The sequence below is a fragment of the Eumetopias jubatus genome, unplaced genomic scaffold, assembly GCF_037043125.1.
Source record: "Eumetopias jubatus isolate StellerSeaLion01/CBP00866 unplaced genomic scaffold, mEumJub1_p1.0 scaffold_13, whole genome shotgun sequence".
In the NCBI taxonomy this organism is placed as follows: Eukaryota; Metazoa; Chordata; class Mammalia; order Carnivora; family Otariidae; genus Eumetopias; species Eumetopias jubatus.
Genome location: NW_028274819.1, coordinates 8,837,953 through 8,863,226, shown reverse-complemented (window position 1 = coordinate 8,863,226; position 25,274 = coordinate 8,837,953). Strand labels below are relative to the sequence as shown.

General features: G+C 36.5%; 1 protein-coding gene across 1 annotated transcript; it reads left to right on the top strand.

Annotated features, from left to right (window-relative positions):
• Positions 1–67: 67 nt before the first annotated feature.
• Positions 68–22,595, top strand: LOC114220484 (solute carrier family 22 member 10-like). The gene is made up of 10 exons (XM_028118395.2): positions 68–469; positions 1,736–1,839; positions 12,647–12,801; positions 12,904–13,072; positions 14,502–14,625; positions 15,872–15,987; positions 17,826–18,040; positions 20,217–20,325; positions 21,012–21,215; positions 22,526–22,595. The coding sequence occupies exons 1-10, from the start codon at positions 68–70 to the stop codon at positions 22,593–22,595; spliced, it is 1,668 nt and encodes a 555-aa protein (XP_027974196.1).
• The last annotated feature ends 2,679 nt before the right edge of the window (positions 22,596–25,274 follow it).

The window sequence follows — 25,274 nt, the reverse complement described above, 5'->3', positions numbered from 1 at the left end:
ACTATTTTCTCCCTTTGGACTTCTCTCCATAAAGTCTCCCCTTGAGGACAACCTGTGTTCACACTCAATGGCCTTTCAGGAGCTCCTGGATCAAGTTGGTGGCCTGGGGAAATTCCAGATCCTTCAGATGGTTTTAATTCTTCCCTCTTTGATGATGGTAATATGTCAAATATTGTTGGAGAACTTCACTGCAGCCATTCCTGGTCATCGCTGCTGGGTGCACATCCTTGACAATGACACAGTTTCTGATAATGATACTGGGATCCTTAGCCCTGATGCCCTCCTGAGAATCTCCGTCCCACTGGACTCAGACTTGAGGCTGGAGAAATGTCACCGCTTTATCCATCCCCAGTGGCAGCTCCTTCATCTGAATGGAACCTTCACCAACATGACTGAGCCAGACAAAGAGACTTGTCTGGATGGCTGGGTGTATGACCAAAGCTCCTTCCTCTCCACCATTGTGACTGAGGTAAGCGGCTCCATTTATCTCTTACGAATATACAGTCTGGGTGTTTATTTATTTGTTTATTTATTCATACAATTTCTTTTCTTTTCTTTTAAGATTGTATTTATTTATTTGACAGCGAGAGAGAGAGAGAGAGTAAGAGAGAAAGCAAGCACAAGCAGTGGGAGCAGCAGAGGGAGAGGGAGAAGCAGGTTCCCCCTGAGTACTGGGGCTAGAAGTGGGGCTAGATCTCAGGACTCCTGAGTCATGACTTGAGCCAAAGGCAGACACTTAACTGACTGAGCCGCCCAGGTGCCCTAGGTGTTTAGAATAACAGAATAAACATGGTTCAAGTCTTTAGTTATTGTGTAGATACTGTAGTCAGCTCTCTTTCATTCTTTCAGCAAATAGTGATTTGCTTTATCTTTTTTTTTTTCATTTAAATTTTAGCTAGTTAACATATAGTGTAATATTGGTTTCTGGAATAGAATTCAGTGATTTGTCACTTACATACATCACCCAGTTTTCATTACAACTAGTGCCCTCCTTAATACCCATCATCCTTCTAGCCTGCCTCCCACCCACCTCCTTCCATCAACCCTCAGTTTGTTCTCTATAGTTAAGTGTCACTTACAGCTTGTTTCCCTCTCTCATTTTTTTCTTTTCCCCTTTCCCATATGTTCATCTGTTTTGTTTCTTAAATTCCACATTTGAGTGAGAGCATATGGTATTTGCCTTCTTAACTGCCAAGCACTTACGTTGAATTTGAGGCCAGTGAAATCAACCAACTAGACATGAATTCCACTAAACAGTGTGAATACTAATGATTAGACAAGTAAGTACTTGATATAATGTGTGAAAAGTTATTTTTGGTCACTTGTTCTCAGCCTAGTTGCAAATTGGAAGTACCCATATTAATTAAAAATAAAATTTTCCATGCCCTGGCTACTTCTCAGAGAAGAAGGTCAGAGTGTTACACTCAAGGTAGGAAATGTAGGCATCAGTATTTTAGACAATCTCCTCAGTGTTTTTATGTGTGGCAAAGATTGAGAACCACGGAGGTATGGAGTACTAAGCGAATATAAAGATTGGCCCTAATATAACCTAGAAGAATTAATTGAGGATTTCTAGAGAAAGTCATGCTTAAATTGAGACTTGGGTGATATAGGTAAGTAAATGTAGGGAAGGGAGGCTGGACAGTGTGTCCACTGACTGCTGTTGCAGCTGGTAAACACTGAGGGATTGTAAGCTGCTGTGAAACTCCTCTGTGCTGATTTCCTTCTCTTCCAGTGGGACCTAGTATGTAATTTTCAGCTACAGAAATCAATTGTTCAATTCTTATTCATGGCTGGAATGCTGGTGGGAGGCCTCATAGGTGGTCATCTTTCAGACAGGTGAGTGTCTCCCGATCACCACTGCCCTTATTCTATGGTGTTTTCATCAGCTTATGATTAACTCTTTCATAAAGAAGTGTTTATTGGGTTCCAATATGCAATTTATACTGTTGTGGGTGGTCTTGGTTCCCATGGAGCTAGAGAAGGAAGTGGAGAATTAGAGTCTGTATGATAAATGCCATTTTGTTGCCACAAATATTTTTGTACAGGACATAGAAATGACATCTCCATAAAACCCGTGGGCATTTCAGAACAGTATTTATCAGGAGGTACCATAATACTTCATTTAGAAAGATGAGAAGGAGTTACCTATGGGCAGGGAGAGAAAGGTACTCCAAGACAGGGGTTCAGCTTGTTTAAAGACTCAGATATGAAGAATAACATTGAAAGCCTTCACCAAGGCTTCTGTGTTAAGTCCCTACTGGACCCAGTGCTTGTAAATTTTCAGACTGATCATCATACCATGGTTGCCTCACTGTAATTAGTAGACATTTGTATAAAACATAATAAGGTGGTATTGAATTTATATTAAGAAATAATTGTGGCTAAATCTGGCTGTTTGATTTTGTAAAAAAGAAAGGGGGGGAAGTGAGGCTTTTTAGAGGTAAATTTTTGCAACCGTATGAAGTCATTAGTCTAAAGACCTTGGGTGTCATGATTTGTGTAGTGAGAAATTTGGGGTATCCTGTGCCTGGCAATGCCCATCATGAAGTGGCAGCAAACCATGGCAGGCACACACTCAGGTCTCCCATAGAGGAAATGGGAGACTTAGAGTATCCCTTATCAGCTATTAGGAAAACTTACTTTAATCTTTCAGCTGAAAATTGAGAACTCTGAGTATATCACCCTAAATGTAATTCATAAAAGATTACAGGGTCAAAGTGTTGATATTGACCAATCTTTTGACTGAGTCTTTTTTTGGTAATTCATCATAAAATGCTGATTAATGAGTTTATATGAGCATAGGGTAGCAGATGTATGTGTGTGTGGTGGGGGGGAGGAAGTGGATATGGCAGGATAGGAGAGTAGAAAATTTGGTGAAGAAGACTGAGCCTTACAGCTAAGCCGCAGATTTTGAATTAAACATAGGTAAAAAGCTTCTGAACAATGGTCTTGGCACCAAAAGCACAGGCAATGAGGGCAAAAATAGACAAGTGAGATTACATCAAACTAAAAAGCTTCTGAACAACAGTGGAAACAATCAATAAAATAAAAAGAAAATCTACAGAATGGGAAAAATATTTGCAATCCATATATTTGATAAAGTGTTAATATCCAGAATATAAAGGAAACCACTATAATCAAGAGCAAAAACAAAAACAAAACAAATAACTTGATTAAAAAATGGGCAAAGGAACTCAACAGATATTTCTCCAAAGAAGACATGGAAATAAGTAACAAGTATATGAAAAGGTGCTTAATATTACTGACCATCGGGGAAATGGAAATCAAAACTGCAATGCAATATAACCTTACAACAGTTTAAATGTTTATTATAACCAAAAATTTGTTGTCAAGACCAATGTCAAGGAATTTTTCTCTGTTTTTTTGTTTGTTTGTTTGTTTGTTTCCTAGGAGTTTTATGGTTTCAGGTCTAATGTTTAAGTCTTTAACCCATTTTGAGTTAATTTTTGTTAGTGGTATAGATAGGGGTCGAATCCATTTTGTTAATTTTTGTAAGTGGTATTGATAGAAGTCAAATTACACTTCTACATGTAATTATCCAGTTTACCCAGTACCATTATTGAAGAGACTATCTTGTCCCCATTTTGTGTTATTGGTTCCTTTATCAAATAGTAGTTGACCATATTACTGAATTTTTAGATTAGCTTTAACAATTTTTTGGTTGAGCATTTAGGATTTTCACTATATAAGATCATATCACCTGCAAACAGAGACAATTTAATTCTTCATTTCTGATCTGATGTCTTTTATTATTTTTTCTTGCCTAATTGCTCTGGTTAGGACTGCCAGTGCTATTATGAATAGGAGGGGTGCAAGTGGGCACCCTTGTCTATTCCTGAATTTAGAGGAGAATCTTTCAACCCTTTACCATTGAGTATAATGTTAGCTATGGGCTTGCCATATATAGCTTTTATTTATTTATTTTATTTTATTTGTTTTTATTTATTTCATAGGTTTGGTGTGTTGTGTTACCATTTTATTTGCTTCAAGATTTTATTTATTTCTCTTTTGATTTCTTCTTCTAGTTCTCCAGTTGTTTAATTTCCACACATTTGTGAATTTTCCAACTTTTCTTCTGTATTTCTAGTTTCATCCCATTGTGGTTGCAAAAGACACTTGATATAATTTCAATCTTCTTAAATTTGCTAAGACATTTTCTTGACCTAACATATAATCTGTCTTGGAGAATGTTCCATGTGCACTTGAGGAAAATGTGTATTCTGCTGTTGTTGGGTGAATGTTCTATGTGTATTTATTATGGTCATTTTTTCTAAAGTACAGTTCAAATCCAATGTTCCCTTATTGATTTGCAGTCTGGATGATTTATTTATTGTTGAAAATGGAGCTACTATTTTTGTGTTTTTGTCTGTTTCTACCTTCAGATCTGTTAGTATTTGCTAATATATTTAAGTACTCTTATGTTAGGTGCATATTTACTTATGACTGATATATCTTGTTGATGAATTAAGCTCTTTATAATTATATAATAACCTTCTTTGTCTCTTGTTTTTATTTAATTGGATAATTCAATCCATTTGTATTTAGAATAATTATTGATAGGTAAGGCTCAATAATTCCATGTTATTAATTAATTATTTCCTGGCTGTTTTTAAAATTTTTTTATTGTTATGTTAATCACCATACATTACATCATTAGTTTTTAATATAGTGTTCCATGATTCATTGTTTGTGCATAATACCCAGTGCTCCACGCAGAACATGCCCTCTTTAATACCCATCACCAGGCTAACCCATCCTCCCACCCCCCTCCCCTCTAGAACCCTCAGTCTGGCTGTTTTTTTATGTCCCTTACTCCTTTCTTCCTCTTTTGCTGTCTTCTTTTGTGAAGGATCATTTTTCTTAGTGGTATACTTTGATTCCCTTCTCTTTATACTTTGTGAATCTAATGTAGCTTTTTGTTTGTGGCTACTATGAGGCTTACAAAAAATATAGATATAATAGTTTATTTTATAGGTATAAAATGAATGAATGAAATAAATAAATGAACCTTAAGTTCATTCACATACAAACACTACCCTTTTACTTCCTCTCATCTATGTTTTTGTTAAGTGTTCTTATAAAAAATAAAATATAAGAAGGTGAGAGAAACCTTTTGCAGTTAATATGTATGGCATAGTTTGTCGTGATGATTTCACAGGTGTATACTTAATTCCAAACTCAAGTTGTAAACATTAATTATGTACAGGTTTTGTATGTCAAAACAGAAAAGCAAAAAATTAAATAATATATAAGCACTAAGTCTGGTCTTTGATCTGGAGTGCCATTGTTTCTAAGTCCTCTTAGCTGACAGAACAAGGAACTGCATGTGTGTATTCTAACCCATGTATATAAACATGTGTATAAATATTTCTATGTGTAACCATCTGCATGTATATTAAGATACACATGAGTTCATACTAACATCCCCACTCTAATCTGTTACTATAATGACCATTCTAGCCTCCTTCTTTTGCTTCTCTGTGAATTCCCTCTCCAAAAGTGAAAAACTTGTGTTCTACCAACCACCATCCACATAGTCATTTGTTCAATTCCAGTATATACATGCACCAGCATCAGAATTGTTAACCTGTAACCTCCTTGGGAAACAACTTTTATCAACTAGATTACAGGACATATGTGTAGTTTCTTTAGCCTTATATATTTTACGCGTGTCAAAAATCATTTAGAAATTTACATGCTATTGAAGTTGGCATTAAATTCAAACTATATTGTTTTAAATTTTGGATGTTAAATGTCATCACCATGGTAACCACAAAGAAATATCTCATAATACGCACAAAAGGAAACAAGAAGAGACTCAAAATGGTTCATAACAAAAAATCAAGTAAACATAAATGAAGGCAGTAGTGGAAGAAATGAATGATGAAAAAGGTGTGAGACATACAGAAAACAGCAAAATGGCAGAAGTAGTTCCTTATTGAACTAGATAAAATAGATAAAATCTTCCTAACAAAAGGCAGAGATTAGCACAATGGATAAACAAAACATGATCCAGCCATAATAAAACATGGTGCAACCATATGCTGTGTACAAGAGACTCAGTTTAGATCTATAGACACAAATAGATTCAAAGTGAAAGGATGCAAAGAGGTATTCCTTAAAAAATTGTCATTAAAAAAGAGCTGGGTTGGTTATAATAATAGACAAAATAGACTAAGCCAAAAATTGTTACAAGAGACAAGGACATTATATATTGATACAAGGGTCAGTTCATCAAGAAGCTGTAACAATTATAACCATATATGCATCAAAGAAGAAAGTCCCCCAATATATATAACAATCATTGGCACAATTGAAGAGCAAACTAATTCTCTAGTAATAGTTGAAAACTTCAATGCCTCAATTTTTTTTACTTTGTTTATTTTTATTTGTTTGTCCATTATTTGTTTACTTATTGCAAATTATGTAGAATTTAAAATGAATGCATTTTAAGCGTGTTGTTTGATGAGTTTTGACAAAGGCATAAACAAGTGTAACTACCAGCTCACCAACCATGATGGAAATATGGAAATTTCTATCAACCCAGATGGAACTCTTGAACACTTTTCAGGCAATTTGCATCCCTCAGAACCTATGCTGATTTATATGAGCATAGAATTTTATCTGTTCTAAAACTTCATAAAACTGAGTATTTTTTTTTGTGTTTGACTTCCCCAGCTGAACTCAAAAATTGGCATTCCCACATTTGGTTGCATTTAGCTGTAGTTCTTTTTTTTTTTTTTTTAACTTCTGAACTTCAGCTAAAAGCATTCTCTTTCAGGACATAAGTTTTCATTTTTCTTGGATAACTGTCTAAGAGCAGAATTGTTGCATTACAGGTCTATTTTTAACTTTATAAAAATACCTGATTTCCAAAGTGGTTGCTGCATTTGTAAGTTACACTGAAAAATTATGAGATTTTAGTTGTTCTGTTTCTTCAGGAATATTTGGTAATGAGATTTCAGTATTTATCAATACTAGTGGCTGTGAAGTGGTATTTCATAGTTTGAATTTGCTACTTTCTGATATCTAGCAATGGCAATCTTTTTTAAATGTGCTTGTTGGTTATTATTTTATCTTACTTTGTGAAGTTGTAAGTGTTTTGCATTTTTGGATTATCTTTTTATTGATCTGTAGAAGTTATCAATATATTCTGTTAAAGTCCGTCAGAGATATTTAGGGAAATATTTTTTCCTCAGTCTGGCTTATAGTTTTTTTCTTGTCTTTAAATGATTTATTTGGAAGAGCAGATGTATTTAGTTATAATATAGTCTAGTCTATTTTTTTCCTTTTATTCTTAGTCATTTTTTGTCTTATTTTAAAAAATCTGTTTATCACAGGGTTACATAATATTTTTCTATATTTTATTTCTTATACTTCAGCTTTTATTTGTGTATGATGTCAGGTAGAAGGTTGAGGGATTGTTTGTTTGTTTTCCTTTCATTCAGATACTCAGTTTTTCCCCGCATCCTGTGTTGAAACTTTTTTTCTTTCCAGGTACTTGCCTTCATACCTTTGCCAAAAATTAACAAAGTTTGGATAAATAAAGATGTGGATTAGTTTGCGAATCTTTTGTTGAGATTAATTGTATTCATGAGGTTTATTGGTGTTAAATATAATTTTCTTATACTTTACAAATTTTTAGTAATATTTCCTCTTTCATTTCTAATCTTGGAAGTCTTTATTTTCTCTCTTCTATTCTTTATCATTCTTCCTGTTTTTTTTAAATTTTTTATTATTAACATATAATGTATTATTTGTTTCAGGGGTACAGGTCTGTGATTCATCAGTCTTACCCAACACACAGCACTCACCATAACACGCACCCTCCCCAGTGTCCATCACCCAGTCACCCCATCCTCCCACCACCCTCCCCTCCAGCAACCTTCAGTTTGTTTCCTGAAATTAAGAGTCCCTTATGGGGGTGCCTGGGTAACTCAGTCGTTAAGCATCTGCCTTCAGCTCAGGTCATGATCCCAGGGCCCTGGGATTGAGCCTTGCATCAAGATCCCTGTTCCACGGGAAGCCTGCTTCTCCTTTTCCCACTCCCCCTACTTGTGTTCCCTCTCTCACTGTGTCTCTCTCTGTCAAATAAATAAATAAAGTCTTAAAAAAAAAAGTCTCTTATGGTTTGTCTCTCTCCCTGGTTTTATCTTGTTTCATTTCTTCCTCTCTTCCCCTATGATCCTCTGCCTTCTTAAATTCCTCATATCAGTGAGAACATATGATACTTGTCTTTCTCTGATTGACTTATTTTGCTTAGCATAATACCCTCTAGTTCCACCTACATCATTGCCAATGGTGAGATTTCATTTTTTGATGGCTGTGTAATCTTCCATTGTATATATACACCATATCTTCTTTATCCATTCATCTATTGATGGACATCTGGGCTTTTTCCATAGTTTGGTTATTGTGGACATTGCCGCTGTAAACATTGGGGTGCAGGTGCCCCTTCGGATCACTACATTTGTACCTTTGGGGTAAATACCCAATACTGCAATTACTGGGTCATAGGGTAGCTCTATTTTCAACTTTTTAAAAAAAGATTTATTTATTTATTTTTTAACAGAGAGAAAGACAGCAAGGGAGGGAACACAAGCAGGGAGAGTGGGAGAGGGAGAAGCAGGCTTCCCGCCGAGCAGGGAGCCCGATGTGGGACTCAATCCCAGGACCCTGCGATCATGACCTGAGCTGAAGGCACACGCTTAACGACTGAGCCACCCAGGCACCCTATTTTCAGCTTTTTGAGGCACGTCCATACTGTTTTCCATAGTCAGTGCCTCAGATTTAATAATGGAGTAAACATATAGAAAGAAGAACAGTAAGGAGATAGAGGACTTGAGCATAAACTAGCATGGCTGACAGACATTTGCTGAACTCTCTATCTGACAACAGTAGAATATACATGCTTTTTGAGCGTATGTGGAACATTATTTAGACCAGACTGCATTATAAGGCTCAAAACCAGGAATCAATAGGGTTCAAAAGATCAAAATTATATAAAACCTTTTCTCTGATTACAGTAGAGTGAAACTAGAAATCAATAGCAGAAGCAAAACTGGAAAACTCGAATTCATGGAAATTAAACAGCACACTTACAGACAACGAATGGGTCAAAGAAGAAATCACAAAGGGGATTAGAAAATACCCAAAGATCAATTAAATAAAAAATTCAACATAACAAAATTTATGGGATGTAGTGAAGACAATGCTCAGTGGGAAATTTATAGCTATAAATACCTACATTAAAAGAGGAAAAAGAAGGTAATGATGTGAGCAAGAGGGCAGAATAGGAGGTCCCCAGCCTTATCCGCATATTGAAACAATGATTTAGCAGTCATTCACACACAAAAATGCTTTTGTGGGAACCTTGGGATTCAGGTCAGAGGTTTCAAAAGCTCAGTAGAACTAAGACTGAGAAGGGTAGCCTTGAGAAGCACTCTAGTACCACGCCCACTGATTGTGGTCTTAGCTGTAGACCTGAAAGGAACCTGCCCCCTGCAGATCCAGTTCCAACCTAACTTTTCTGTGACTCTGACACAGCCCCATCCACCAAGGGACCCAGGAAGTACCATGCTCATTGGTGACATTGATTACAGACACACTGATCTCAGACCTTACCGAGGACCTTGAAGTGGACCTGTGACCCTGCACACCAAGTTTCAGAGCAGTCTTGCCAGTCCAGGGGCCTGGCAGGAACCACACCAACCCATACCACCAGTAAAAGGCCCACTGACTGGGCCTGATCATGGAACACACAGCAGCCACATGACCCAGCTCCAGCCTCTCCCAACCATGATCTTGGAGGCAGTCCCAACAGTCTACATAGTCAGGAGGAGAAGATATTTACCTGCCAAAACCAGTCTATAAAGTCAAGAAGTGTCTGCTACTTCAAAAAAAAAAAAAAAAAAAAGCTGAACCTCAGATCCAGATGAGATTCCAAGGGCATCCAAATAGTCAAACAATGTTGAAAAAGAAGAATAAATTCAGGGAACTTATGCTTCCTGGTTTCAGAATTACTACCAAGCTACAGTAAATGATTAATACGGTTTTGGCATAAAGATAGACATATAAACCAATGTAATAGAACTGAGAGTCCAGAAGTAAACTCACATATTTATAGCCAACTGACTTTTGAACAAGGGTGCCAAGACCATTCAATGTGGGAAAGAACAGGCCCTTCAGCAAATGGTGTTGAACAACTAACTTTTCACATAAAATAGAATGAGGTTTACCCTACGTGCACCCCAATGTTTATAGCAGCAATGTCCACAATAACCAAACTACTGTAATGTGGAAAGAGCCAAGATGTTCATCAACAGATGAATGGATAAAGAAGATGTGGTATATATATACAATGGAATATTATGCAGCCATCAAAAAAACCGCTGAAATCTTGCCATTTGCAACAATGTGGATGGAACTAGAAGGTATTATGCTAAGCGAAATAAGTCAATCAGAGAAAGACAAGTATCATATGATCTCACTGATATGAGGAATTCTTAATCTCAGGAAGCAAACTGAGGGTTGCTGGAGTGGTGGGGCTGGGAGAGATGGGGTGGCTGGGTGATAGACATTGGGGAGGGTATGTGCTATGGTGAGCACTGTGAATTGTGTAAGACTGATGAATCACAGACCTGTACCTCTGAAATAATACATAATACATTATATGTTAAACATATAACACATATAATACAATATATGTTAAACATATAACAAATAATACATTATATGTTAAAAAAAAGAAGATAGTAAGAAGGGAAAAAGGAAGGGGGGGGGAAATTGGAAGGGGAGATGAACCATGAGAGACTATGGACTCTGAGAAACAAACTGAAAGTTTTAGAGGAGAGGGCGATGGGGGATGGGTTAGCCTGGTGATGGGTATTAAGGAGGGCACATATTGAATGGAGCACTGGGTGTTATACGCAAACAATTAATCATGGAACACTACATCAAAAACTAATGATGTAATGTATAGTGACTAACATAACATAATAAATAAAATTTTAAAAAATGATAAAAGAAAAAAAATGAGGTTTATCACTACCTGATACTTTATGCAAAAATTAACTCAAAATGAGTCAATGATCTGTAAAGCTCTTAAAAGAAAGCCTAGAAGTAAATGTTTACAACCTTGTGTTTGGCAATGATTCTTAGACTCCAAAAGCACAACAACAAAAGAAAAATAGGTAGATTGGATTTCATAAAAATTAACATTATCATTACCAAGGAAGTTAAAAGACAACCTACAAATGGATGAAAATATTTGCAAATCATATATCTGAAAAGGGCTTACTATCCAGAATATATAAAGAACTCCTACATCTCAATAACAAGATGATAAATCATAAAAAATCAGCAAAGAACTTGAATACCTATGTGGAGAAATTGAAACACTTGTGCATTGATGGTGAGAATAGAAAGTGGTGCAGCCACTGTGGAAAATAGTTTGGCAGTTCTTCAAAAATCTGAACAGAATTGCCATACAAACCAGCAATTCCCTTCCTAGGTGCACACTACAAAAAATTGAAAACAGGGACTTCGACAGGTAGTTGTACATTGATGTTCATGACAGCATTATTTATAATAGCCAAAGGTGAAACAATCCAAGTATCCATCAACAGATTAATGGATAAACAAATATATTATATATACCCAACGGAATATTATTTATCCAGAAAAAAAGAATGGCACATCGTACAACATAAATAAACCTCAAAACAATTGTGCTAAACGAAATAAGACAGGCACAGAAGGACAAATGTATAAATCACCTTCTATGAAATATCTAGACTAGGCAAATTAATGGAGATAGAAGGTAGATTAGAGATTATTAGAAGGATAAGAGGGAAGGGGAGAATGAGGAATTATTGCTTAATGGTTATAGAGTTTTTGTCTGGGGTGATGAAAATGGAAATTGTTGTGATGATTTTGAAACATGATGATGGTAATTAACCACTGAATTGTTTGTCTCCAAATGATTAAAATGGCAAATTTTGTATTGTATATTTCTTACCACAATAAACATATTCAAAACTGTTTCCAACTATCATTGTGAATTGTGTATCTAATTTTGTCAAATTTGTTTCATGTGTTTTGTAATTTTTTAAGTGTATATACATTTGACATTTTCAGCATTATTTCTGGAAATGTATTCTGTTTTGAAATTTATTTTATTTGATATTAATATAAAGACTGCAGTGTTCTTATTACTATATGAATTGTATATCTTTTTCTATCAGTTTACTTTCAACATATAGTATTTTAAGTATGATTCATGACAGCATATAGTTTCTTTTTTTAACCTATTCTGATAATCTCTATTATTTGATAGAGTGTTTGGACTATTAGCAATTAATTTGATTAATTGTGGTTGTTGTCATGGTTTTGTTTCAGTCTAATATTTTTTTTGTTTTCTATCTTATTTCTTGGATGATGATAATGATCATGATGTGGGATCATTTGTTTGGGATGATTCTTAACAAAGAATCACTTGTTAAAATATTCTCTAAATTTCAGAGTATGCTTTTGGTTTTCTTAAGTTTTGTTTTTGTTTTTTGTTTTTCCCCCCACAAATTCTTATTGCTCCCATAATCTAATCTGACTCTCTGTTTCTTAGGTTTGGGAGAAAGTTGATTCTCAGGTGGTGTCTCCTACAGCTTACCATCTTTGGGACCAGTTCAGCTTTTGCCCCCACCTTCCTCATTTACTGCTCACTACGCTTCTTGTCAGGTTGTTCTTCCATTGTCATCCTGACAAATGGTGCTATGCTCAGTAAGTCAACAATTTTGATCTTCTCCATTTTCCAAGCCTTGACTTTGACCTTGAAATTTCACCTTTATCTGACATTAATATCCCAGTTGGGTTTTCTTTCAGTCGTAGAATGGATAAGGCCCCCATCTAAAGTCATGGCAATAACACTGATAACTTGTGCCTTAAGTATGGGACAGATACTATTGGGAGGACTGGCATTTGCCTTTCGAGAGTGGCGCACTCTGCAGCTGGTGGTGTCTGTACCTTTCCTTGTCTTCTTTCTCTCCTCAAGGTATGGCCTTCTTTCTCATTTTGCCTTATGGAAACCTGGGAAGAAAATGAGGACTGAATTGGGATATATTGATTTTCTTATTTCCTGGACCCTTTCTTATTGTCTGGACCTAAAACTCATGTTTCTCATCTGTTCAGTCTGTGTAGTTTGATAAGCAGAACAGGAAGTAGTAATGACTTTTCTGTGTGGGATTCCTAGGTATTTTTTGTTTTGTTTTGCTTTAAGTCTTACCCAGTATAGTAGTCATAGACTTATTCCAATATTATTTCCTTAATATAAAATATAGACTCAAATATTTCAAAAAGAAATACTTTTAATTCTTTTTTTGGTTTTGGGATGAATCAGGTTATGGTAGTTTTTAGATTTTCATTTTTGTAGGTGAAGTTGGATAAAAGGAATAAGGCAGCAAATTTATTCATAAAAGAGCAGCATGGTTTCTTCAGTACTAAAGATTGGCATGCAGATTGGATGATTGACATCATGTGTTTAGCACTCCCTTTTCCCTTAAATAATTTAAACAAACATTTATTTATGGATAACTTCATCCCTGTACTTAAAACCATCTAAAGGAGAGTGAGGTTTATTTCATCATGGAGACACACTATAGATTTAATACAATGAGATGAGTTCAGAGAGAGAGGAGAGTGTAATCCATGCCAGACTCACCCATTATGTCATTATATGCTACAAGGAAGATGGTACTACTGTTCCCATTTTATTGATGAGAAAATTGAAGCAGATGTAAATAAGTGACTGACTTATGTGTAAATTACCAACATAGCTGGTAGTGGCAGGAGTACTTCTAATCTTTGTTGGGCTTTAAGCTTACATAATCTGGGGACTTCTTTGTTTTTTTAAGATTTTATTTATTTATTTATTTATTTATTTGAGAGAGAGTGAGAACTAGAGAGAGAGAGAGAGAGAGCACACACACAGAGGGAGAAGGGGAGAGAGAAGCAGACTCCCCATTGAGCAGGGAGCCTGATGCAGGGCTTGATCCCAGGAACCCGGGATCATGACCTGAGCCAAAGGCAGGAGATTAAACAACTGAGCCACAGGTGCCCGGGACTTCTTTTTTTAAAAGACTATATATTATGAGCACAAATTTGATAGAACCATGACAAGCTTTGGAAAGGAATTCTGCATGAGGAACTCTCAAGCTTAAGCTTCATACCTTCTTTGAAAATCTGTTGAGTAAGCAGAGAGGTGAGTTCCCTCCAAAGTCTGTGTTCCTGACCATGAAGATGTACTGCAATGGATTTGTCTTGCTTATATTTTCCTAGTATTTGTGAAACAAAACTTGAGTTTCTATTCCTAACCCAACAAGTGGTGGATATTAGATGGAAGGCAAAAAGCATCTGTAGTCAATAATCATATGACAAATAAGCAAGAGAGAGTTGATTGCACTTGTGTGCTCTTCTTCCATCAGGCAGATAGTGGAATCTGCTCGATGGCTGATTGTCAACAATAAACCAGAGGAGGGCTTGGAGGCACTTAGAAAAGTTGCACACACAAATGGAATTCAGAATGCTGGAGATGCCCTGACCTTGGAGGTGAGCAGGAAATGGAAGGTGGTTACTGGGTTAGAGGGAAGACATAAGCCGACTCCACCTTCTTCTTATTGAGATAGACAAACTGTCTTCCTAAAAAGGGCAGCCAAGATGGTGAGTTCAGTTCCCTAGCCTTTCATGGCCACCTTACACAGAAGCTGTTTTGAGCACTGTGCAACCACTGCTTCCTTTAGTTTACTTCCTGATCTGAATCTATAATCTATAACTCTTGTGCATGGCCTGCACCTTTCCATGGCCTCATTTTCTTTTCCTTTTTCTAAATTTTTATTTAAATTCTGGTTATTTAACATATAGTGTAATGTTGGTTTCAGGATTCATATGACACCCTATGCTCAACACAACAAAGGCCCTCCTTAATATCATTTTTGCTGCCGAGGTCAAAGAGGTTGCTGCCTGTATGCTCCTCTAGGATTTTGATGGATTCCTGTCTCACATTTAGGTCTTTCATCCATTTTGAGTTTATTTTTGTGTATGGTATAAGAAAGTGGTCCAGTTTCATTCTTCTGCATGTGGCTGTCCAACTTTCCCAACACCATTTGTTGAAAAGACTGTCTATTTTCCATTGGATATTCTTTCCTGCTTTGTCAAAGATTAGTTGACCATAGAGTTGAGGGTCCATTTCTGGGCTCTCTATTCTGTTCCATTGATCTATGTGTCTGTTTTTATTGAAATCTTGATATTTATAAGGATGTGGATGGAACTAGAGGGTATTATGCTAAATGAAATAAGTCCATCAGAGAAAGACAAATACCATATGATTTCACTCATATGTGGAATTTAAGAAACAAAACAGATGAACATAGAGGAAGGGAAGGAAAACTAAAATAAGATGAAAATTGAGAGGGGGACAAACTGTAAGAGATGCTGAACCCTAGGAAACAAACTGAGGGTTGCTGGATGGGGGGGTGGGTGGGGGGAGGGATAACTGGGTGAAGGGCATTAAGGAGGGCACTTGATGTAATGAGCACTGGGTGTTCTATGCAACTGATGAATCACTAAATTCTACGTATGAAACTAATAAAAAATATCATTTTTGCTGTTTAATATCCTGGAGTCTCCTTTAACTTTCTACATCTTTTTTTATATCCCTTTCACACCTGTGATTTCATGTATAATAAGTTATGCTGGAAAGAAAGGGAGCATATCTCTCCTGTCCTGTTGGGTGCTGGGGTTCACCATAATGCCTGGCACTGTGTTGGCAAATGAAACATGTTTGTTGCTGTTTAAGAGTTTGAGATCCAGCATGCAAGATGAGCTGGAGGCAGCACAGACCAAAGCTACTGAGTTCGACTTGTTCCGCACCCCCAGCTTGCGTAAGAGAACCTGTCTCCTGCTATTTGTGAGGTGGGTTTCACATAGTGCATGACAACCTTAAAAAGGGGAAACATGAATCTATTTATTTCAAAGGTTCTAACAGTGTTGTGGGGGTGGGTGTGCTGACTTGGATATAAAAGATGAGGAAAACAGACTGAATACTGCTGTACTAGGAGATGGGCAAAAGGTTATAAAAAGACTCACCATATGATGAGGAGTTAATTGTGTCGTATTACTCCATAGTCTCATCCCTGGAGATTGATGCTGGGACTTCCACCACAGTACAGACTTGGCATTTAGTTTCCTTCATTTTTTTCTTCCAATTTTTTTTCAAATTTTTATTTAAATTCTACTTAGTTAACATACAATGCAATAAAATCTTACTAACACTAATATGTTAGGAATAGATTGTGAATATATACAGCTCAATAAACACTTCAGTGTGTGCAAATGTAACCAGCACCTGGATCAAGAAAATCCTAATTCCTCAGAAGTTCCCTTCATAGATCCCCTACAGTGAGAACCACCATTACACTGGCTCCACTCTCATTTCCTCCTCACTGCTTGCATGCCCATTAAACTTACCAACTGTCCTGCTCCCCATCACCACTGAGAAGTGTTGCCTAGTCTTGACTTCCACATGATATAAATAATAAAATGGTTTTGTGACAGCACCCTCTCCTCAAGCTTATTTATGTAAGATTCATCCATGAGATGAACACCCTACAATTTCTTAATGTACTTCAATATCGCTGAACTTGTACTTGTTTCCAATTTGGGGTGTTAGCACTAGGAATTCCCTACAAAATCTTGTACTTTATCTTTTGAAGGGTATAAGTACTTACTTTGGTAGGGTTGGGGGGGATTTTAAATTTAATTCTGAATTTTTGACGATTTACCAAAAAAAAAAAAGCATATAGAACAATATATACCCACTGCCAAGCTTAAGAAAGTAACTATTGAATTTTACTATTTACCTCTTCCTAGACATATCCTAGGAGACTATGTCTTCATTTCACTGGATTGTGATTTTTCACTTTTCTCTTATCAACTAGGTCATAGGCTCAAGTTTCTGAGTCCTAGACAACTTGAGTAGAAAGAAAAGTAGAGAAAATTGTCAAGAAAGGACTTACTTGGTTAGAATTGCTGTGATCTGTGGTGGTTTCTTGGGTTGTAATGTCTAAATGTAGCTCTCTCTGGGTATAGCAGATCACTAAAGTGGACTCCTCTCCCTTAGATACTTTCTGGGTAAATTGTAGATCCCCATTGGGAACCTCTGATTATATTTCCTATTGTACAGTTGGTGCACATTTGCTTGAATTCTGACATTTTCTCTTAGCCCTAGAAAATCATACATGGGCCTTAAATTCCCTAGAACTGTGTCACACCTCAGGACATGGTGCCCCTAGATAAAGGGGACTTGGGTAGTCTCTTTGCAGCTCAGTCACTGGTTGATCAAGCTGAGCAAGAACTAATAGAGTTTTTCACAGTATTGGGGTTGAAAAGAGAAGGAGGACTCACAGCATACTGACTACCCTCAAAAAAGATATCCTTCCCCCCAGGTTTTAATCCTTCTCTATATCATTCAGTTTGGTGATTGGGACAGGTTATATTTCCCAGTCATTGCCAACTCTTTACTTGGGGACTCAGATGAAAGAACGACAGAAGGAGTATTGTTTTTATATATTGCCAGGCAATTATTTATATTAACTTTAAAATTATACCTTAAAATAATGTATTATACAAATCAGACTGGCCCTTTGTTCTTTAACACTGACCACTAGCTCTCTGGGTCAATATAGTCATCAACTGCAGCATGTAGGCTTTAAATCTTATGGCATGTGTCTTTCCTCCTTTGTTCATTACAGATTTGCAATCACAATACCCTTTTATGGCATCATGATCAATCTACAGCACTTTGGGAGCAATATTTTCCTGTTCCAGGTAGTCTTTGGAGCTCTCACTGCCATAGTCCGATGTCTTCCTCTTTTAGTACAGAATCATATGGGCCGTCGAACAACCCAGACACTTTTCATGTTCCTGGTGGGACTTTCTGTTTTGGTCAACACCTTTGTGCCCCAAGGTGAGAGAAGGCTGGACTTTGGGGGGAAAGAGGTGTCTTTTCCCCATCCTTTAGGGATTGTATTGGTCACACTTGCTTGAGGCTGAGTAAAGAGAAGTGCCAATTAAGAGCTAAATATTCCCCCAAACCAATCTGAGGGTTTAAAGCAAATCCTGCTAAGAAGCTAACTCTAGGACTGGTTTTTCTGGTGATATTTTCAGAATATGTGGCTAATAGTGTCCATTCTATTCTTTGGTCTAAATTATCTAAAAATTTAAGGTAATAATAACTCCAATAATAACTCCAGTATTTTCACTCTAATGATCTCATTTAAGCACAAAGCAGAATCCAGGGTCTAACTTGCCAATTTTATGCGTCTCTGTTCCACAATGTGTAATAATCTAGAGACAAAGTGAGGGATACCAATCACTGCTCCTCTATAATGTACACACCACAAAGAGTCGGCTCAATCACAGAACTGTCCAGAATGAAGTTCTCCCTTTATAGAAGAGAGCTGTCATTATACAATTGTCATTACTAACTTTTCACCACTTTGCATGGGAATGTGTATTTGTATGACAGTAAATGTGATTAAATAACTAAATGGAAAAAATAAGTTATTGGGAAAAGAGCCAAAGGTCCACAAGGGGCAGCTCAGACATATATTTCTCTTCATCACATCCTGGAAGTATCTAGAAACTGGTGCCATTTATTCTTGACAGTTTCTTTAGGATAGAAATCGATCACTTGCATTTTGGCCTTTCACAGTTTTAGTAACAAGCATGAAGGGCCTAGGTTTCGCAATTACATCTCATGTGAGGACACAGTGTGATCACTTGCTCTACTTGGGCTCTTCATTACCAGCTTTAATGACTGTCTACTTCCTGATTGCTCTGTATCCACATGTGAGTGTGGTGTTAGGTCATCATCACAATAGCTCTTGCTTATGGGAGCCTTCTTGACTTCCAGAAAATGTAAATTTCCCCCTTTTTTCAAGTAGTGAAGGAGTATACAATAGGAAAAAGGAATTAATCAGATTAAAAGCCTAGTATTGCATGGAGCACTGGGTGTTATACACAAAAAATGAATCATGGAACACTGCATCAAAAACTAATGATGTACTGTATTGTGACTAACATAACGCAATAAAAAAATAAAATAAAAGCCTAGTCCATTCCAGTTAGATGACTTTGTAAGTTAATAGAATGATGGTATGTGATGACCAGGAGAACCTTAGTGGACACTAAGCTTCAGGTATGTCCTAATGCAGGAATGTACCTTACAGCATTATAGATTGGTGGACTTTACTCCTTAGAATATCATTAATGATACAGGCTTACTCCCTTACAACAGAGTCTTTTCCAATATTATAAAGCTATAATTAGATTTCTTTATTTATTTTTAAATATTTTTTATTGTTATGTTAATCTATAATTAGATTTCTTTTTATATTGGGCAGAAAATCAATTATCTGAAATTTTCCTTTATTGTTCCCAAATTCTGACATTTTTTTCCCAAATAGAAGTTTCCATTCTTGGTTTCTTATGTCTAACACTCTTCTAGACATGGCTTCTCTTCAGCCTGTCTACTAAAAGAGTAGTCTGGTTTTTTACTACTCTATCATGCCATACCCACCCCATGACCATGCGATATCTATACTAGGTTGACTGACACATCCAGGCTTACCTGGGATTTTCCTGGTTTTATCAATGAAAATCCCATTGCTAAAACCCCCTAATTCCCAGGAAAACCAGGATCACTTGTCACTTTAAATTCTGCACTTTAATTTTAAAGTTTAGACAACTCTAAAGTTGTCAAGTTTAGAGCTGAGTCTTAGACTCAGTAATTGTCCACATGACTGTCCCACCTTCTACAATAAGGATATAATACTGGACAGAGTCAGTAAAAGCAAATTTCTGCCAGATTCACCTCTTCCTCTCCTTCTTTAGAAAATCTCAGATATACACAGAGATTTGCTGCAATTAACCCAGATAATTTTGTGGGCTTTCTAGCACCTATGTTGACAATTCTACATTTCTCAGCTTATCAACCACTCTGTGCTCTCTGACATAGAATTTTCTACAATATACCTCAAACAAACCAATAACCTACAAGTTTTTTTTTTTCTGGTTAAATTTGGTGGATGCTGATTCCTTCAGCCCAAATTTCTTAGTCTCACTGGTCTTTCTGTCTCTAGAAATGCAGACTCTGCGTGTGTCTTTGGCAAGTGTGGGAATCAGCTTTTCTGCTGCTTCTGTCACAAGTTTTTCTGTCCACCTCGTTGAACTCATCCCCACAGTCCTCAGGTATGAGTTTTTGAATGTTCTGCCAGGGCATAAAACAGGGCATTCTCAGCTAATTGGCACTTGTTGCAGGAATAAACACAATAAGGCCTATTTATTATAGGGGTGCCTGGGTGGCTCAGTTGGTTGAGTGTCTGACTCTTGATTTTGGCTCAGGTCATGATCTCAGGTCATGAGATAGAGCCCCGCATAGGGCTTCATGCTGAGCATGGAGCCTGCTTGAGAATCTCTCTCTCTCTCTCTCCCTCTGCCCATCCCCTCCCACACACTTTCTCTCAAAAAGAGACCTGTTTATTATAAAAGCAATCATTTGTAATTGTAACTGTAATAATACGCTAACAACATTTTAGCCAAAGTTTATTGAAAGCTGACTTTGTGCCATGAACTGTGCTGAGCAATACTTTAATGCATCATCTCATTAATCTTTCAGACAAGTCATCAGGGTAGGTGCAATGTGTAATAATATTTTGTGTAAAATTATGAAAATGAGTCTTAACATACTTTGAGCCTGACAAAGACAGCTAGAAAATCATAGAGCAAATCTAAAAAACAAGTGTTTGTCATCAAAGCCCATGTACTTAATAATTGTGTTCTAGCATCTTCCATCTTTTATCAAGTCAAAATCATGTATCTCAAATTACATTCATAGATTTTTACCAGATTATTATGTATTGTTGTTTACTCCTCAGGGCAAGAGCTTTAGGACTAGACACAGTGGCTAGTAGGTGTGGGGCAACACTGGCTCCCCTCTTGATGACCTTAATGGCCTATCTTTCCACTTTGCCCTGGATCATCTATGGAGTCTTTCCCATCATTGCTGGTCTTGTTGTCCTTTTCCTACCTGAAACAAGGAATCTTCCTCTGCTTGACACCATCCATGATGTGAAAAATAAGTGAGTAAATCTTCTAACCATCTCCTGGGAGGAACTGTGTGCCTGAGGTCTGTGGGTGAGAAAGGCAAAACACCACATGAGTCCTTCAGATCACTGAGAAGATTCAGCTTTGCCTGGGATACTTCCATCTCAGGCCACTGCCTTTCATTAGTGGCAGGGTCACTTCTATCCCCTGTGAGTTCCAATCTAGATTGCAGAAATCCCTTCTGCCCAGATCTCATCAGTAGTTTCAGTGGTGAAGAGATGAAAATCGACTCTGTTGTGATGGCACACACATTCATGATGGTATTTCATGATTCTGAGATCCACAGGAGACTCGGATATGAATAGGGAAGGAAATGCCATGGCTAATAAAGGAATAATGTTAGGAAGATCACACAAAGTTAATACTTTTTTGAAAAGATAATAAAAGAAAGAAATCTTGTTTAGGTGCCTTGGTATTCAGAGAATTTTGCTGCTACAAGTGATGGAAAGATTGAGGATAGAGAAAATAAGAAACTAGCAAAATATTTTAAATGAGAAAAAATGGTAGATTAGTTTCCTAGGGCTTCCATAATCAGGTTCCACAAACTGAGTGACTTAAACAGCAGAAATTTATTTCCTTACAGTTCTGGAGGCTGGGAGTCTGAGCTTAAGTGTCAGCAGGGCCACATTCCCTCTGAAGGCCTTAGGGAAAGGTCTGTTCCAGGCCTCTCTTCCAGCTTCTGGTGTATCTTTGGCTTGTGGCAATATAACTCCAATCTTCACATGGCATTCTCCCAGGCATGCCTTTGTGTTGAAATTTTCTCTTTTGTGATACCAGTCATATTGATTAGGGGCCCATCCTACTCCAGTATGACCTCATTTTAACTAATTATATCTTCAACAACTATATCTGAATGTGATAATTTCACATTCTGAGATACTGAGAGTTAAAACTTCAATGTAGTAATTTGGGAGGGGGCAACACAATTCAACCCAAACAAATGGAGAGTTCCCTTAAGATTGTCAATCCACTTCTTGACTTTCCAAAGATGTCACTGGCCAGAGGTCTGAAAAGACCAAGTGAGAGTAGCAACTTTTAAAACTGCTTTCTTGGGTCTTACTGCAGGAATTTCTCAGATCTGCACAGGCAGCAGGGACTTTTCTAACATTAATATCAATGTGCCATGAATTTTATTGGATTATAAAAAGCCAATAGTTGGAGGATCAATTTGTGCTTGTGCATGGAAAGCACACAAACTTATTTTTATCTTTTCTTTTTTTAATATTTGTTTTTGTTTGTTGATTGGTTGATTTATTGGTTGGTTGTTTCTGTTTTGTTTTTCCAGCAAAGAATTCTCAAGAAAAGTAAATGAAGTAAATGAAATAAATTCCTCTGTAAAAGTGACAAAAGTTTAAGGTGTTTTCATGAGCTGATTGGTGAGGAAAAGAAAACTATGAAAGAAAAATAAAACACAGGAATTTTCTTTTATATCTACAAACTATCAAGAAAATATACTGGAAAATGAATCTCATTTGCATTTATTGTATTAATTTGCAGCTAAAGAAATAATTTGTGGGAACATGTAATTCTATGAACAAACTAATCTTTTTGGAAAGTAGTCAAAAGTTTCAAATTTATTGGCAAATTATTATTAATACACAAGATGATTCAGAAACAAAGGAAAACCACAGAATTAAGATGTAGCTGGCTGAGAGAGAGAAAAAAGTTTACATGGGTGATGGGTATTAAGGAGGGCACTTGTTGTGATGAGCACTGGGTGTTGTATGTAAGTGTTGAATTACTATATTGTACACCTGAAACTAATATCACACTGTATGCTAACTAACTGGAATTTAAATAAAAACATGGAAAAAAAAGAAAAGGAGGCAGACAATTTATTTGAAAAAATAATAGCTGAAAACTTCTCAAATCTGAAGGAAACAGATATCCAGATCCAGGAGGCACAGAAATTCCTACCCACCCCACCCCAGTTCAACCCCGGAAGTCCACACCAACACACATAGTAATTAAAATGGCAAAAAGTAGTAGTAAAGAAAAAAAATTAAAGCAGCAAAGCAAAAAGAAGATAGTTACATACAAGGGAAACCCCATCAGGCTATCAGTAGATTTTTCAGCAGAACCTTGGCAGGTCAGAAGAAAGTGACATGATATGTTCAAAGTACTGAAAGGGAAAAATCTGCAGCCAAGACTACTGTATCTAGCAAGGCTATCAATCAGATCAGAGGGAGTGATAAAAAGTTTCCCAGACAAACAAAAACTAAAGGAGTTCATGACCACTAAACCAGCCCTGCAAGAAATATTAAAGGGGACTCTGAGTGGAAAGGAAAGACCATAAGTAAGATTACGAAAAGTAAAAAACACAAAAGCAGTAAAAATAAGTATTTCTGCAAAAATCAGTCAAGAGATTTATAAAATAAAGGTTGTAAAATATGACATGACATACTTAAAACATGGGTTGGGGGAGGGGAATAAAGAATGGGTTCAAATTTAAGCAACTAGCTACTTAATATAGACTGCTATATGCAGAAGATGTTGTATACAAACCTAATGACAATCACCATTCGAAAACCAGTAATAGATATGCAAAGAATAAAGAGAAAGGAATTCAAGTATATCACTATAGAAAGCCAACAAACCATGAAAGAGAACAAGAGAAGAAAGGATCAGAGAAAATCTATAGAAACAACCACAAAACAAGTAACAAAATGGCAATAAATACACACCTATCCACAATTACTTTGAATGTAAATGGACTAAATGCTCCACTCAAAAGACATAGGGTGACAGAGTGGATAAAAAAAGTGATCCATCTATATGCTGCCTACAAGAGACTCACTTCAGACTGAAAGACACCTGCAGATTGAAAGTGAGGGGATGGAGAAATATTTATCATTCACATGGACACCAAAAGAAAGCCAGGGTAACAGTACTTGTATCAGACAAAATAGACTTCAAAACAAAGACGGTAACAAGAGAAAAAGAAAGGTACTATATAATAATAAAGGGGACAATCCAACAAGAGTATATAAAAATTGTAAATATGCACCCAATATGGGAGCATCCAAATACATAAAACAGGTGATGACAAACATAAAGGAAATAACTGATACTAATACAATAACAGTAGGGGACTTTAATACCCCACTTACATTGATGGACAGATCATCTAAATGGAAAATCAACAAGGAAACAGTGGCTTTGAATGATACACTGGACCAGGTGGCTTTAACAGACATATTCAGAACATTCCATCCTAACACAGCAGAATACACATTCTTTTTCAAGCATATGGAACAAGTTTCAACAAATTCAAAAAAATTGAACTCATACCATGCATCTTTTCTGATCACAATGCTCTGAAATTAGAAATAAACCACAAGAAAAATCTGAAAAGAGCACAAATACATGGAAGTTAAATAACATGCTACTAAACAATGAACGGGTGGACCAAGAAATTGAAGAAGAAATAAAAAATTACATGAGAACAAAAGTGAAAACACAGTGGCCCAAAATCTTTGGGATGCAGCAAAAGTGATTCTAATAGGAAGGTTTATAGCAATACAAGCCTACCTCAAGGAGCAAGAAAAACCTCAAATTGAAAACCTAACCTTACACCTAAAGGAGCTAGAAAAAGAACAAACAAAACCCAAACCCAGCAAAAGGAAAGAGATAATAAAGATCAGAGCAGAAATAAATGACATAGAAACTAACTCCCCCCCAAAAAAACAGTAGAACAGATCAAGGAAACCAGGAGCTGATTGTTTGAAAGATCAACAAAATTGATAAACCTCTAGCCAGACTCATCAAAAAGAGAGGACCCAAATAAACAAAATCACTAATGAAAGATGAGAAATAATCAACACCACAGAAATACAAACAATTGTAACAGAATATTATAAAAACCTATATGCCAACAAATTCAACAACTTAGAAGAAATGAATAAATTCCTAGAAGCATATTATCTACCAAAACTAAAGTAGGAAGAAATAGAAAATTTGAACAGACTGATTACCAGCAATAAAATTGAATCAGTAATCAAAAAACTCCTCAAAAAACAAAAGTCCAGGACCAG